Genomic DNA, 15,298 nt, shown 5'->3' on the forward strand with positions numbered 1-15,298 from the left:
TTTGCGTACAAAAGGTAGCAGTAAACTGTGTTCTTAATACATGTATTTGTTGTTCTCTAGCGAAAAAGAATATGAAATATTATAGGATTTTGTATTGTTTAAGATTAAATACAGAGCGTTTTTGTTGAGCCCTATAGAGGAAGGGAAGTTTACTTCAAAGTAAGACGAGGAAGATAAGTTATAATTACTTTTCTAACTTGCACGAAATTTGATATTGAGTGGTTCATGTAGATTTGTTTTTCATAGAGAGACAACAATAAAACAGAGTAATTCATTCGTGATTGTTTGTCAGGTGCCCCCCTTCTCTCTCTCTCTTCAGAATCATTTTTTTACAATATTTTCTCGAAAAGCAGAGACTACAGTAGCATGTCAGTGCCCACCAACCCCCTTCACACACGTATACACCTCAACTATACTAATGAAATAGTATGTCATTTAATCTCCAAATAAACTTAAAGCATTATAAATAATTACCCATTACTAACATTCAGATTAGGTGTCTTTTTATTTTTAAACCAATTTAATTGATCATCTTTTCTCTCTTTAAGAAGATGTCCTTGATTTGCTCCTGATTTTTTTTTAATGGGGGGGGGGGGGGGTATTAATTGCTAAAGCTTTATCTGTCGAAGCTACAATGTACATCATAGACAATATGTCAGTCAGCGTCGGGGAAAAAAGTGTATACATAATGAACGACCCCCAAAATACTGTAATAATTAACTGCATGACTAAAAGAAAATAAAATATGGCATGTAAACTAGACTAGATTTTGTTGCTAAAGGGAAATGTGTGGTAGAGTACAAAAGACATAATTTACAGTTAAAACGTGACAATAAATGAATTTTGGCGAAATTCATTTTAAGTGGTATATTTGTTTAGGTAAATGGCTGCTCCCCGCCGACCTCACTTCTCCCTCCCCATTTTTTCCAAAGAAAAAAAAATCGAAAAGAAAACACGTGTACGTTTCCATGTGTAGAACATTTGCATTTTGACACTTGTCGTTTTTTATGTTTCAATGTCTTTGTGTTAAATTACTGCATGTCACCATGAGATTGTAAAAGTAAGCGTGTCCACTACAACCTATCAAATTCACCAAATATTTATGCACCCCATGAGTCTCTCTCTCTTCTTTATATTTTAATATTTTCAAATGTTACTTTATCACTGAAGTTGTTAATGTTTATGTTATTTAAAATCTTTCTTGTGTTCATCAAAATCACGTGATTTTTAAAATATGCTAATTATATGAAATCCTGTCTATTGTGTTTTTATTAATTCTATTTAATTCTAATCAAAACATAGCATCCAATTATTCACTTTCTCAATTTTCTCTCTTCTTCTTATACGTATTTCCATTGTACATGTTTTTATCCCTTTTTTCTCTATATTTCATATTGATTAATGTTGGTCATCAAAAATGTAATTGGAAAAAAAGGTTTTCATCTTATACGTGTGTTTTATGTCAAAATTTGACTTTTTCTCTCCTTTTTTCCTGTATCATGTAACGAATTTTTGCTGATCGCGTAATAGGGATAATTACATTATTATCAACGTTTATTTTATTTATTTTGCATGTATAGAAAAAAAGTGAGCATAGTACAATGATGATTGATTTTTCTATTGATTTTTAATTTGCCTTGTCTTTTGGGGTTTGTGAAAACTCTTCAGAATATTTTTTTCTCCTAAAGAGGAGAGCTTTCAGATTTGTATTCATCTCATAATGGAGTATGCGGCGGTGCTGATTGCCTCTTGTAAATCGAAGTTCAGTGCTGTCAGCCAATGGAAACAAATACTGTGACCAAGAGGCGGGGCTACCGATCAGTGACAACTACTCGGCTCTATTGAGGACGTCTCTTGTGATTTAAGTACAGGGTACGGATGACGGTAATAGCATTTAATATTGAGATGAGTACGTGTACTTAGGGTGTACGATCAGTCGCCTCTTTGAATACTTATCCCTAAATTACCTTTAATAAGTTGAAAAGGAAATATTGCCTTATTATCAATCCAAGTGGGTCGTAATAGCGATTTGGGTCTACCCGACTAGATTCAATGTGCTGATATTGAGGTAACAGTTTAATCGGGACCTAATAGACCTTAATTTTTGCATCTACAGAAATTGGACTTAATTTGGAGGACTTTTATTTGTGATACTAACAAGGACGAGTTATGATTAATGTGGGTAATGTCGACGGGCATGGCCTGGATCAGGAAATGTCCGGCAAGTCAGCTTTCATGGAACTCCAACAGCAGGGAATGGGGATGGGGCACCCGGCGTACCCCATACGCTCGTCGTATCAGCCTCATCACCATCCCTCCCAGCATGGGGATAGTGTGTTCACTAACCCACAGGCCAGACCACCACTCGGGTACCCCTTCCACATGAATCCGATGTCCCCCTCCTCTTATAATCCACCGACGGGGCATCCTTTCTCCATGCCGCCTTATCAGAGTCCCTCTCCAAACAGAGAAGGTTAGTACCTCTTTTTTCTGTTTACTGAGCAAATTCTTCATAATAACATGATAAACTTTGGATTCTATTTGTCACGCTGATTATTTCCTTGTTTTAATTTCATTTGTATTATTATATTATCATACATCTCCGTATCTTGTTCGTATTCCAACAGCTGCTAATTTCTGCAAATATCGTGTGTCTTTATGGAGTTACTTTCTGTATTATGGCAAGAATAACACTCCAAACATTTTATTATAATGCTTTATAAATAGTTTCCATTTGATTTATTGTCAAATTTATTAAATATAAATTTACTTTATTGATGCTTTGTAGTAGTGAGTATATGTAACATTATGCAAATAGAAATGTCATTTTTCTCATTTTAAATAATCGTTGTGCAAATTATCAAATGTCCTATCAATTTTCCTTCTTTTTTCTCCTCTTAATTAAACGTCAAATTCATTTCTTTGGTGAACAGCAATCAACTTCAAAATTATTGTTTTGAATGAAGTAAAAATTCTTGTGTAGAATAAGATTTTGAAATATCGGTATGAAAAATTACGATTTTCTTGTTATGTGAATTTTTGGGCGATGTTCATTTAAATGGCGGATACTTTGAGAGGGAGCGCGACGGGAGACGAAATCTCGTACAAAAAGATCTTGTCATCGTGTGATCTTGGTTTATAATGCCACATCGGTCTCTGTCAGCAAATCGACGCTTGTTTTCTTCTAGGTTGTGAAAAAGTAAACAGTTTACACAGGCATTAAAGAATCGCTTCAGTACACGAAAAAATGCATAACATTCTTTTTTGTCTGTAACAAAGAAATCCCATGTCGTATTTTGTCCAGGACTGCTTGCAGTCGGCGCCGTCAGGATGGCAGTCTCGTCTGCTGGAAAGCCGGTCTGGAACAAGCGTCTGCAAGATCCGGCGTAAAACGAAGCATATTCCCATCTCTAATATCACTGCATACGTTCAATGTATTGTCATTGCATATTTTCTCCCGCTGAATCGGATAACTGTCAGATCAAACATTTTTTCCCTTGAAAAATGAAAAAAAAATCAACTTTTTTGATTCAACTGCTACTCGATCTTTCGTGTTAAACACACTCCATCTTACAGAATTTTAAGATTTTTTCTAAGATAAGTAAAACTGTACCATATATGACATCTAATTCATTTTATTTTCAATTCTGCTGTGACTACTTTCAGATAAGTCTCAAATGGAGGAGTTAAGAATAAATGGAAAAGGCAAGAAGATGAGAAAACCTAGAACTATTTATTCCAGTCTTCAACTGCAGCAACTAAACAGACGCTTCCAGCGCACACAATATTTGGCGCTCCCTGAGCGTGCAGAACTGGCCGCTTCCTTGGGGCTCACTCAAACACAGGTAAATATTGAGAACTTGTATTTTATTAATCTATTTATAAAGGAAAAATTCAGACAGGCAAATACAGTATCATTAATTGTTGCATTAAATTTCGATATGGACAAAAGGATTGATTTAGTTCTAATGAAACGTTGTTGTATCTCACAGCTTTAAAAGAAAATGCGAGACGGTAGAAATGAGTTAACCTTCAAATTAAAAATTTGCAATGTTTGCTTATTTTGGATATGTTGGGGCATTGTGTGTAAACGAATGCATGCTAGTTTTTAACAAATATCAATGTCTTCATGACTTTTCCTATAATATGTGATAAATAGTGTATGACCCTTTTGAAAATATTGTACAATTCTGCTAACAAGTGTATGTATGTCAGTCCACAAGAGACGGAAATAATTTACGGTTACATCTGACGATTTCTTTATAAGGGAACAAATCACGGCGATTAATAAAAAATGTTGCCCATAAAAACAAAACCCGCAGCTTGGATCATATCAAATTTGAGAAAGAAAATTAATTTTTGAAAATTCATTTTTTCAAAAGTTGAGTCATTTGACATTAGAAAATCCAACTTTGCCTGCAGCAATCGTGTCCCGTTAATTATATTCTAATTATCAGTCTTACGATTCAATTAAGTAGGAATAAAGACTTGTACAAACAAATAAGACAAATGTTTTTAACAGATTATTTCTTATCAGATATTGTTTTTCTTACTCTGACCCTGGGGGTGTTCACAAATAGGCCACATACCTACCAATTATGTCTCTCTTTTAATGTATAGGGCGTATATCCTCAGGACCCTTCATCAAAATAAATTTTCAGATAGGGACATTCAGGGTGTCTCATTTTACACCTTTCATTGGATCGAAGTCTCTCTGGCAATATTGTTTTGTGTGAGAAAAAAAGAGAGAAAAATATGTTCCTTGAAATGTCAGAGAATCATGTATACATGCTATGTTCTTGATTCCCCGACTACCACTGCTTTTTACTTAATTTTTCTTGATAATTGAAAGAAGTTGACTGATTGAAAGAAGGTGCTAATGAATTAATTGAATTTATAAAACATAACAAACTTTAGGAAAATCAAAGTTTACATTCTAATATGGTGATATTTGCATTCAAATTACACATTTTAACGTAAAATAATCACTTGCTTGCAAGAAACGTGCGTTTTTTGGAAGAGTTCTCAATTTCATTTAAAGTTTTATTTTACATTCATTTTTTTCACGAAATATCTGGTTTATTTCAAGTAAAATCCTGTATTGTACTTTATTTTTGTGATTATCTTCCTTAATTTCTAGCGGTGCAGTATCAAATTAGCCACACGTAAATCAATAGGTTTCCCCGGCCTGTGGTTTGTTTATAGACATATTCCGTGTGGTGTGTACGTTTTGACCCCTTTCACTCTTCGACACCGTATAATGTACCAGGTTTCTCTAGGCAAAACGCAGATCAAAATCTACCCGATTTCATCCTCAAAACACGTGAACTTGAAGAATTCGCGTGTCAACGCACATATCTGTTTATATCTAGTGCACCTTGCGAGCGCGTCTGGTTAGGCACGATAGTTGATACCCTTTATAAATTGCAAAAGTAAATTTGAAAAAAATGGGTTGTTTTTATTTTCATAAACTCAGTATAAGTACTACGCAATGAATATAATTTTTGGTCCATGAGGAAGACTTGTATCCTCTTATATGAAAATCATTAATAAAAACAAACTTATTTTATTTTTTTTAAATCTAATTATTTTTAGCAATCATAGACATATTTACAACAAATGAACTGTTGTAGGATGTCCGCAAACTATCTACAGAATTTTCATATGTGTGTATTTTATCTTATAATTTAATTTAATTTTATTTTTATTTTGCGAATGTTTGTTTAATGCATCTTTGAAAAATTGTCTGTTTGCCCCCCCCCCCCCCCTTCCCGACCGACTGACTAAAAATGGTTCGACTCGAACTTTGTTTAAACCCTCAGGAAAAGATATTTTTTATTCACTCCGGAATTTCCTCGTCCAGGGGACAACTATTTTAATTTCAATAATTTTTGAAAATTGGGCATTGATGTTGAAAATTTCCGAAGAAAAAAAAAATCCCATCCCTACATACCCATTTTATTAAAATCCTGAGTCGGGAGAGGTCAAGCAAATATTTTTTTCTCAAAAAGACGGCCTCATCATTTTATATGTTAATTTACGCAAAAACGAATGCCCTTTCTTCTTAAATTAGACCCTAAAGATTAAATACGAAATCAATTACATCCCAATAAAGACCGTGCCAAATGTTAACTTAACAGAGAAAATGGTGAAAATGATATTACATTGATAAAAAATCTAATTATCCTTCACCTATGGTGGAAATCAATTAATGTATTAGGAAGGATTCTCTTCCCTTTCATGGATTGCTTTTATCGAAAAGCTACATTTATCATTTTTTGTAAAAAATTAAATACACCATGTTAAATAATTAAAATGTTTATTAGTATTTAATAATTCAATATTATTTTCAATGGTTTTTAGAAAAACAATGCCAATTCATTTATTTTGAATGTCAAATAGAAAAGGTACTTAGCTATAGATGAAAATATCTAAACTAGCTACATGAATATTTTAAGTGAAATTAGAAAAAAAATTAAATGGGTATTGAAGAATTCTTCTTATTGAGAATACTTTTTGATGGGGATGAACTTCATTTTCAAAGAATAAATTATTTTAATGAAGATATGGGAATACATGTATTAGTCATTTTTCACTGCTTTACTATTGTAATCTTCGAAGTTTTGAGGGAAGTCTGAGAGTATGAGACATTCGAAACCTTTTTTTTTTAAAAAATATATATTAAACATTTTATGGTGTGAAAAATTTTATGAAACAGGTCATGTCTGTAAGGTAAAAAGCTTCTTTCTCAAAGATATGGACATTTATTTCCAGAATAAATCAAAGGTATATTTTGATTAAAGCCCTTCACAATGTTAAATATAAAATAAAAATTTCTGTAAAAAATTATTTCTATCTAAGAAAATTACTTTAATGGCACAATGAGAAAATAGCATATTGATGAATCATTCTGAAAACCATATCTTGTATCCAACGAAGGTACGAAGTTCTATCGAAATGTACCAGCCTATCTCGTCAAGTCCATGATATATGTGCTGTTAAAACATCACCCCAAGTACTTAACAAGAAATTGCAAGGTGTTATAGCATTTTAAAATTCGCAAATCTGCACTTTATATTCTAAACATTGTTGCAAGCAGCACCTGTGGGACCGTTTCCCAAACACATCAAACCAAACGCGCCGGCCCTACCTGAATTTTATGTGTGGAAGGGGGGATCATATGTAACTCAATTCCTCTGTTATTTGCAATATAAAATTTCGCACACACAATCCACGTACTGAAATTAGTTTTTATTATCCCCGTTGACTATGCCTCGAGAGAGGTATCTGTTTTAACATTTTAGATCGTTTTACACAAACTCGGTATTATTTTCCTGTCTTAGAGCTATGCATGGTTGTGAAATGTTGATTTTTTTCTCACATGAATAATTAAACCCACGACTCTGTTTCTCTTCCCATAAAAATCTTTTTCTTGAAGAGAATGGGTAAAAGTAAACTCTAGCATTGATTTGTGGGGTATAGGTTTTCTTTTATGTTTGTTGTACACCCGCTTACCTGACCAGCGTTTCCTAAAACTATAGCTAATATCAAAAGTATTATATTATCCGATGTTTCAATAAATATACAATTTCCATGTAGTATTTTAAGAGCTTTCACACGTGTGTTTAAAAGGGAATCCTGTCTTTTTATTTGTCTTTTATGAATTCCTGGTGTAAAGAAGTCCTGGTGTAAAGAAGAAGCTCAGACAAAATAGAGATAAAAAAAATTATTTCAGCATATAAAACTGTGAATAATTTTTTTTTAAATAATTGGAAACATTACTATTCCGACACCTATTTCATCATTAAAAATAAAATACATCCAGTGAAAATATTTAATATTGGAAAAAAAAACCCTTTTTTGCAAGTTTATTACAAATGTATTTTCTACAACAAATAAAGAATAAATCAAATTTTAATTGTTAGTTTAAAATACAATTTTTATTACTTTTTAAAATTGCAATTATAAGTGTCTAGATTGACGGCATTTTATCACTTCCCCGCGAAGTATCCATTAAGCAGATCGAATTTTTAGCCGTCTAATTTAGAATATCAGGTATTGATCATACATGCGTTAACTCATTAGAGAGTCGTATTTACAAAGCATTAAATACATGCGATTAAAATCAAGATGTCTAGTTCTGTATTCAGTATACATTGGTTCCGTTTTAAACTGTTGCACATGGAACGCAACAAAACAAAACGAGAGTAAATATACACATCGTATCACTTCAAAATCATAAATTGATTCCCTTAAACATTTATGTTGCGTCTCGCAGCGTACTTCGACATCAGATCGCTTTACAAAATTCAATTTTTAAAAGTAAACCTTAAATTTGATGGGAAGTCTGCTTCTCGGCGCCAACTTGTCGTTCAACAAAACCCTCCTGTCTTGTTTCAAAGTGAACACGGGGTCCTTTTTTGTCAGTGTCGTTGTAGCACACACCGCCGGGGGAGTGTTGAGAGACTTTTCACACAGTCCTCTTGGGTTAGAGTCCCATTGTGTGACCAACACCAAATACAGAGGTGCTAGCTCTTCGCGGGTAGAAGCAAAAACATTCTTTGCGCCAATGTTGTGAAAAATTGTCAAAATACTCGCCACATGAAACTGAGACGAATAGAACTGAGGTAAAAATTCAAAATAAACAGGTTTAAAAAAAAACCCTGAATATTCCGTATATGAAATATATATTGGAGAATATGCAAATAATTTTCTTTTTAAAAAATCATAATAAAATATTTTGGAATGGCTATTTGATCGCTGTCCATATGTTTAGCGACAGATGTTGGGGAAACCGGCATGGGCCTAGAATACCCAGACAGTACCCCTTTCACCAAGACATGGGCGGGTCTGGTGTCAGTGTGATTTGAAGCGGCTCGTTTCCGCTGCCCTCCCACCCGACTATTCGGACATTATTGATGAATGGACCCTCGCTGCGAGTGATCAGAAATACCGGAGACGAGAGATAGCGCTCATATCAATAAGTTTATATTTTTCCATTTAAATGGAAAATTTCGACAGCCATTTTTTATTCAAAAAGCTGCTACGGCTTTTCAAAAGATGAACATGGCACTTCATAAAGTCAGCGGTTTATTTTTTTTTCAACGATGTTTCAATAATGCTTTAAACTGTTTAAAGATTCTTTTCTTTGAAATCACCGATTTAAATTGTGAATCTCCCTTTCTAATCCGGACTGTGTCTTGTGTATTCTGTATTGCATGATAAAGAAATAAAACCTCTAGTTTGATGTCTTATTTACACCACTAGATCTAATTCTCTTGTGTTAAAGAATTAAGGATGTTGATTAGATCTAAATTTTCCATTATCGACAAAAATTACACATATCGGTTTCTTCTTACAGCCAAAAGCAAACAAGAAGCTCGGCGGATTTCATACCTAGCGAATCAAATTGGCTAATTTTTTTTCACAAAACTACCGTGAAACTAGCCATTAATGACAGTGAAGATTAACATAATAATCACACACTATCATAATAAAGGGCTAACATTTAATAATATCGTCATATTAAAATGCAATTATTGAAGAGATCTCTTCTTTAAACTAAATTGACATTGAAAAAAAGTCACATTTTTCGACATTTTTTCTGATAATTTCTTTCATGAAAGGGTAGTCCGTAAATTGTATTGTATATTGAGGTTGTAATTCCCTAACTTAAACAAGATCTGCTCAAACGTCAATTACATTATCAATTGTCGACTAAAAGTTGTCCCTTCTTTCCACTATACAGTTATCGTAGTTTCATAGAACTTGGATAAACATAGAACTATTGTAAACTATCAAAGCCGTGCAGTTGACAAACTATCGAGTGTATAATTGATTTTGTGAATAATTGAGGAGGCTGACGAATAACTTTTGTGTCTATTCATAAATTGTTGATATACTAAACATTCAGAGAGATTTTTTTGATAAGGCAAATATATTGATTAAATACGTTTTTGTCAAAAAATATATTACAAATATTATTCATTTGTTAATTCTCATATTTAGTTTAATAATTAATTATTATCCGGTTTTACGCTTAATATGTTTGACCTAATAACTTCCACCAAAGACAATCGGATATCTGTGATATATTTTCTTTATGATGACACGGAGAATAAACAAACAAACAAACAAAAAATGTCAACTTATTTACATTGACTTATATGTATACGACATTCTCATGCATTTTTTTTTAAAATTATATAATAAAAGTTATATTTGCAAAAATTAAAACAAACTAAGATTAAAAAAATTAAATATATAAGAAAATATATTTAATAAGATATATCTCCTTTCGAACTTGGAAATTAAGTAATTCGAAATTCTACGTTTTCTTTAGATTTCTTTTGAACTGAGAAAAATTTAAATCATCATTCGAATTGCATATATATATATATATATATATATATATATATATATATATATATATATATATATATATATGCGTGGTGTTAAATATTTTACAGGGAAAATTAAATAAATATATCAGACTAGTTTTGGGGTGCATATTGTTCCGAGTTTGACATTCTTATAAAAGCCAAAACCACGACTGAATGTCCTTACGACGAGAAAAAAAAAAAACTTTCCTGTGTGATCGGCGTTTCGAATGACTGAATCGGTTGATAAGATCTTCAAACCAAGAAGGTTTTCACCTACCCATATCACAGAATAGAGGCAAATAAATTGGAAATGCCAATTCGAATATTTGATGTTTGCAAGTCAACTCATTTTTATTGCAATGTACGATAAAATCAAAAGAAAACAATCCCGGATACCCGGATACTTCAATGACTTGAGTAAATTGAGTTTTTAAAAAAAATTCTTATTTTTAAGAAATCACTTTTTTCCTTAAAAAATCCTCGTGTGAATGCTCGAGATTGCTGTTTTAATTCAAGTTTAACATGACATAGTACCGACAAAGGCCTGCTATTGTTATCCGTTTTTTATTGCAACTGGAAAACATAAAGAAAAATATTTAATGTTATTTGATAATATTCAAAACCATAAATGTGATAAAAGGAGCATTTTAAAATTTGCTGTTGGATCGAAACGTTTGCTCTGCAACATTGGGCCAGGGACTGACGCTAACTCTTAAATTTTGGGAACTTTAAAATTTTTTTTTTCTTTGAATTCTTTTCTACTGCTAACAGAAACATTTTCTTCTCAATGATGTTTACCATTTGCATTTCGATGCTTAAAAAGAAAAAAAATATCGAATAGAATTCCGTTAGAATTTTCTCATAATAGAATGACGCATCAACTCTTGCAGAAAATTTAATAAAATGGTCTACTTATGAAAACTTTTTCAATGGAAATCTACTCTAAGTAAATATCTTTATAATTTCGCTAAAGGGTGAACAAAATGTACATCTGCTTTATTGAGTAGCCCATACCCGAACCTTATGAAAGCTTTGTTCGCCTTGGGCACGACCCCGCCCCCTTTTTCTTCTCCTTGGCTGAACAAGGGCGCTTGAATGGGGGACCCACCCCCTAACTCACCGAGACCTGCGTCTTTTCTCAGGCCTAAAACCCGGCCGTTTACAAAAAGACGCACAACTACTCTCTTGTGTGTTAATATTTCATAATGGAGCCTTCAATGTGTAAGGATATAATTAAAAATCTGAATAATTATTTTCCATTCTTTTGAAGATTTTTGTGAAATGAATTCATATTTGTGTGTTCCTTGCGAGTAGTCCACCTACCCTAAATTAATGATTCATTTTTTTCATAAATTTCAAAGTTACTATGATGTAGTTTATTTACAATTTAAGATTGAAATTAATAAAATTCTTATTGAAATCACTCCTAAAAGATCAACTCTTTTTTGTATTATATGATGAACAACTGCAAACATACTCAAGATCAAATGAATCCATTATGTAACTAAATAGGTTAATTTATATCATCAAGTAATATACCGAATTAAATGCCTGTAAGCGAGGCTGTTAAAGTTCAGTTTATTTTTCAACCGATGATAGAATTAGACATTGAAATATGCAGCTTGATTAAACGTAGAACAATTTTTGAGGTGAGTTTCCATTATATTTGTGAAGTGAAAACAGGCATTAGAAGAGGCCTCAAATTCCTGTTGGTACTCGGAGAGGCTGGCATCGCCCCAGGGTGATTAGGTGCATCTTCTCTGATTGTGAAGTGACGCATGCCCAGTTAGACACGTTTACTAGTTAACCCCACACCCTGATCAAAAGAGATCCGATATTGATTTGGTATACGAGATAAGATCCGATCTATTAACAAAGTTTCTCCCTGTTTCAAGTTTATGTTTCCCTAGCAGAAGGTCGCGGAAATGAGAAGTTGTCGATCAACTTTCTGATTGGTTGACACAATTCTGACACGTTCCGCGGTCCAGGGTCCGAACAAAAGACCTGGCATATAAAATTTCCACATTTCAGAGAATCAATTCTTACTCACGGGATATTTTTTAAAGAAAATTAATATGAAAATACCCATCTTAACGGTATATATTTCTGTTTCAGGTCAAAATCTGGTTCCAAAATCGCCGTTCAAAAGCCAAGAAAATGATCAAACAGGGCGGGAATCCTATGCAGGCAGGTGGTCAGCAGACTCCAACACCGGTGACGTCACCAACCCAAGGCCAGCAACCCATGCAACCACAGTCACCTTCCCAGCAACATTCACCACCGACACCATCCGCGCATAGCCATAACACTCATGTGCACCACCCTCCCAATGGACTAAAAATGGAAACTCCAGAGCAAAATCAACACAATTCTGTGATGATTTCCCCAGCTTCATCTGTAAGCCCAGAACATGAGCCTCAGTGGAACGAACACACAGCCAACAACTATACCTCATCTCAGTCTTATATGCCAATGTCCGGCATGCCACCGATGACGTCAGTGATGAGTTCGGGTATGCCCCCTATGTCTCATTACCATTCCGCTTGGTACTCCACACAGCCAATGATGAATCAACAATCCTGTCTCACGTGAAAGCTGTAGTATTAAATCTTAGAACTAACATTCTAGCCTCGGTACATTCCGATAGTGCTCGGGAATTCTGTGGCAGACCCTTCTGCTTGTGATACCCCCCAAGTGTATTGTAAACATTATGTTGATGTGGTCAAATGTTTATGGACTGTCCACTTGACGCAGATGTTTGCAACGTTTGAATTCCGCGCCGTTTGATTATACATTCGGTCATGTGACAGTGCTGCCTCGTTCCAGAAAAAGTAAAGCAGACTAGAGTCGAATTTGGTCAGGAAAGATTTGAATTTCCATTTAAGTTATGAGTAAAATTTATAAATTGTATATATATCGCCAGTAAACATTGAAAAGAAACATGCAATATGAAGGGTATATTAGAGACATGCATTAAGTTTTTATCGGGCAGTTTAATTTTAGTTAAATATCGCATTGATTTGAACATAAACCTTACTGTATCTCATGTACTTCTAATTCTGTTCATATTGCTCTTCGTTTTCTTTTTCTTGGCGTAATTTATAATTTTGTTGTTCAATTTGTCATGTATAATTTTAGCGTTATATTGTCACATGTACAAATTTTCCTTGTTTTTAATGATTATTTTTTTACTTCCATCCCTTACTCTGTCATTCACTGTCAAATTTCACGATTTAACATTAATATGTTGAATGTATAAAGATTTTATCTTATATAATGTGCATGTATACGTGCGGTTAAACCGTGATTAAATTAATAAAGTAATTTTAATGCAAAATTATATTGTTTTTGTCTCTAGTCTTAAAAGGAGTGAACTTTTCAAAATGCAGGCATTTTTCTTATCTTGAATATTATTTTTTTTTTCTTTTCTAAAACTGCATTAAGATAAAAGACGTTGATTCATGTTTCATACTTTACAGATAGTACATGTACATGGTAAAAGAATTTCGTTCCATCGGCAAAATTATTTAGGCAAAGAGAATTCTAGCTAACAACGAGTTTTTATTTCAAGTCTGTTATTGACAAATGTTATAATGAAAGCAAATTTGATGTGCATTTAATTTATTTTACCAATTAACAAGTTTTAATGGCCAGCGTGTGCACGGCTAGTTAAGGAGGCTCTTTACACCACTTTTTGATGACGTACTACACAGAAAAATAAACCTCCATTGTTTTGCCCGTTTTCTCCTGGGGACGAATTGTACAGGTTCGCTTTATTAATGATCTGAATCTTTAAAACGCTTTAAAAATAGACTAAATTTTTGATGTTGTAAACAATGAAAACAAAGTAACGGATTCATTATGAATCATAAACGAAGAAGGGTTATTTTTAAGTAGAGACCAAAGAGAATGACAATCAAATAATCGCTACACAAGTAATGTTCATTGTAATAGCGAAAGCAGCGAACTCTACCATTAACAACATGTAGTATAGTGGAAATTCGAGTTGAAATCTATCACCTTGCTGAAATAAATAATTATTGACTTGCGCTATTATTGTACTGTACTCCCGTTGATTTGTTTGCTAGTCTTTACGTTTAAAAAATATATAATTATTTACTTTAGAAATTTTAGTTTTATTCTGAATTTTAGATGTTAAAACGTTACTTAGTGTTTTGAGTCTGGGGGAATTAGGACAGATAACTCTTGCAAGTGGACTATTTTTAAATTAGAATTTTCATTTTCTTTAAATATTTTTCATTCAATATGTCACTTTTTATTCATTTCAGCATACATTTCTTATCAATTTTTAACTGATTTTCCTAATTATTCGTGCAGATTAAAAAGAAAATCACATTAATTCTTTTTTGGGAGAAAAATATTTTTTCTAATAAAAATAATATTGTTGTCATTTTGTTAACATATCTGAAGATGATATCCGTCACTTGATTCTGAGATTTCTGCAATTCTATCAATAAGAAACTTGAAATAAAACATTTAACTAAAATCAGAAAAAAGGTTTAGAAAAAATCACTCAAAAATATTTATCATAAAATCCATTTGGATATTTGAAATCTTCATAAAAAGTGGTGCTGTAATGAAATTTAAAATAAACTGTTGGTGTGATGAGCCTCCTTAAGAAAAAAACCTTAACAATCTTAGTTTGAATAGAAAATACATGTAGTTGTATCTTTGTTTTCAGAACTTGAATAAGAGAGCAAAAGAGACAAACTAGGCTAATATCTTCTCTCGTTTTCCCAGAAGCTAAATATTTTGGTGCTTTCTACTAGATAAAGATTTGAATGAGTTTTTAAAGCTATTTTTACTTTAACACTTGGAAATTTTATTTTATTGTAATACTTCCATGTAAATTAGTCGAATCTGATTAGTCGAGAGATTTTTTAAAACGTCCTTTA

The 15,298-nt window shown here is 32.8% G+C and overlaps 2 protein-coding genes across 7 annotated transcripts in view; one reads left to right on the plus strand and one right to left on the minus strand.

Moving 5' to 3' along the window:
* The window catches only part of LOC133188259 (androgen-induced gene 1 protein-like), a 423,009-nt gene that overhangs the window by 129,159 nt on the left and 278,552 nt on the right, over positions 1-15,298 (minus strand). The window lies entirely within an intron of this gene.
* Positions 1,718-13,719, plus strand: LOC133188109 (homeobox protein Dlx6a-like). 3 transcript variants are annotated; one of them, XM_061323508.1, is made up of 4 exons: positions 1,718-1,884; positions 2,117-2,473; positions 3,667-3,845; positions 12,498-13,719. In XM_061323508.1, the coding sequence occupies exons 2-4, from the start codon at positions 2,170-2,172 to the stop codon at positions 12,972-12,974; spliced, it is 960 nt and encodes a 319-aa protein (XP_061179492.1). In that variant the 5' UTR covers positions 1,718-1,884; positions 2,117-2,169; the 3' UTR covers positions 12,975-13,719. The 3 variants fall into 3 exon arrangements, with proteins under 3 accessions (XP_061179492.1, XP_061179484.1, XP_061179476.1); XM_061323500.1 differs by having other exon boundaries at positions 1,718-1,872; XM_061323492.1 differs by lacking the exon at positions 1,718-1,884 and having other exon boundaries at positions 1,891-2,473.

Source organism: Saccostrea echinata, unplaced genomic scaffold (genome assembly GCF_033153115.1).
Source record: "Saccostrea echinata isolate AGI-Se365-2 ecotype Australia unplaced genomic scaffold, CSIRO_AGI_Sech_v1 ptg000001l, whole genome shotgun sequence".
NCBI lineage: Eukaryota > Metazoa > Mollusca > Bivalvia > Ostreida > Ostreidae > Saccostrea > Saccostrea echinata.

Coding starts and splice junctions, on each gene's coding strand:
- LOC133188109 (XM_061323508.1), top strand. CDS start 2,170: ATGATTAATGTGGGTAATGTCGACGGGCATGGCCTGGATCAGGAAATG. Junction 2,474..3,666: donor TCCCTCTCCAAACAGAGAAG/GTTAGTACCTCT, acceptor GACTACTTTCAG/ATAAGTCTCAAATGGAGGAG. Junction 3,846..12,497: donor TGGGGCTCACTCAAACACAG/GTAAATATTGAG, acceptor TTTCTGTTTCAG/GTCAAAATCTGGTTCCAAAA.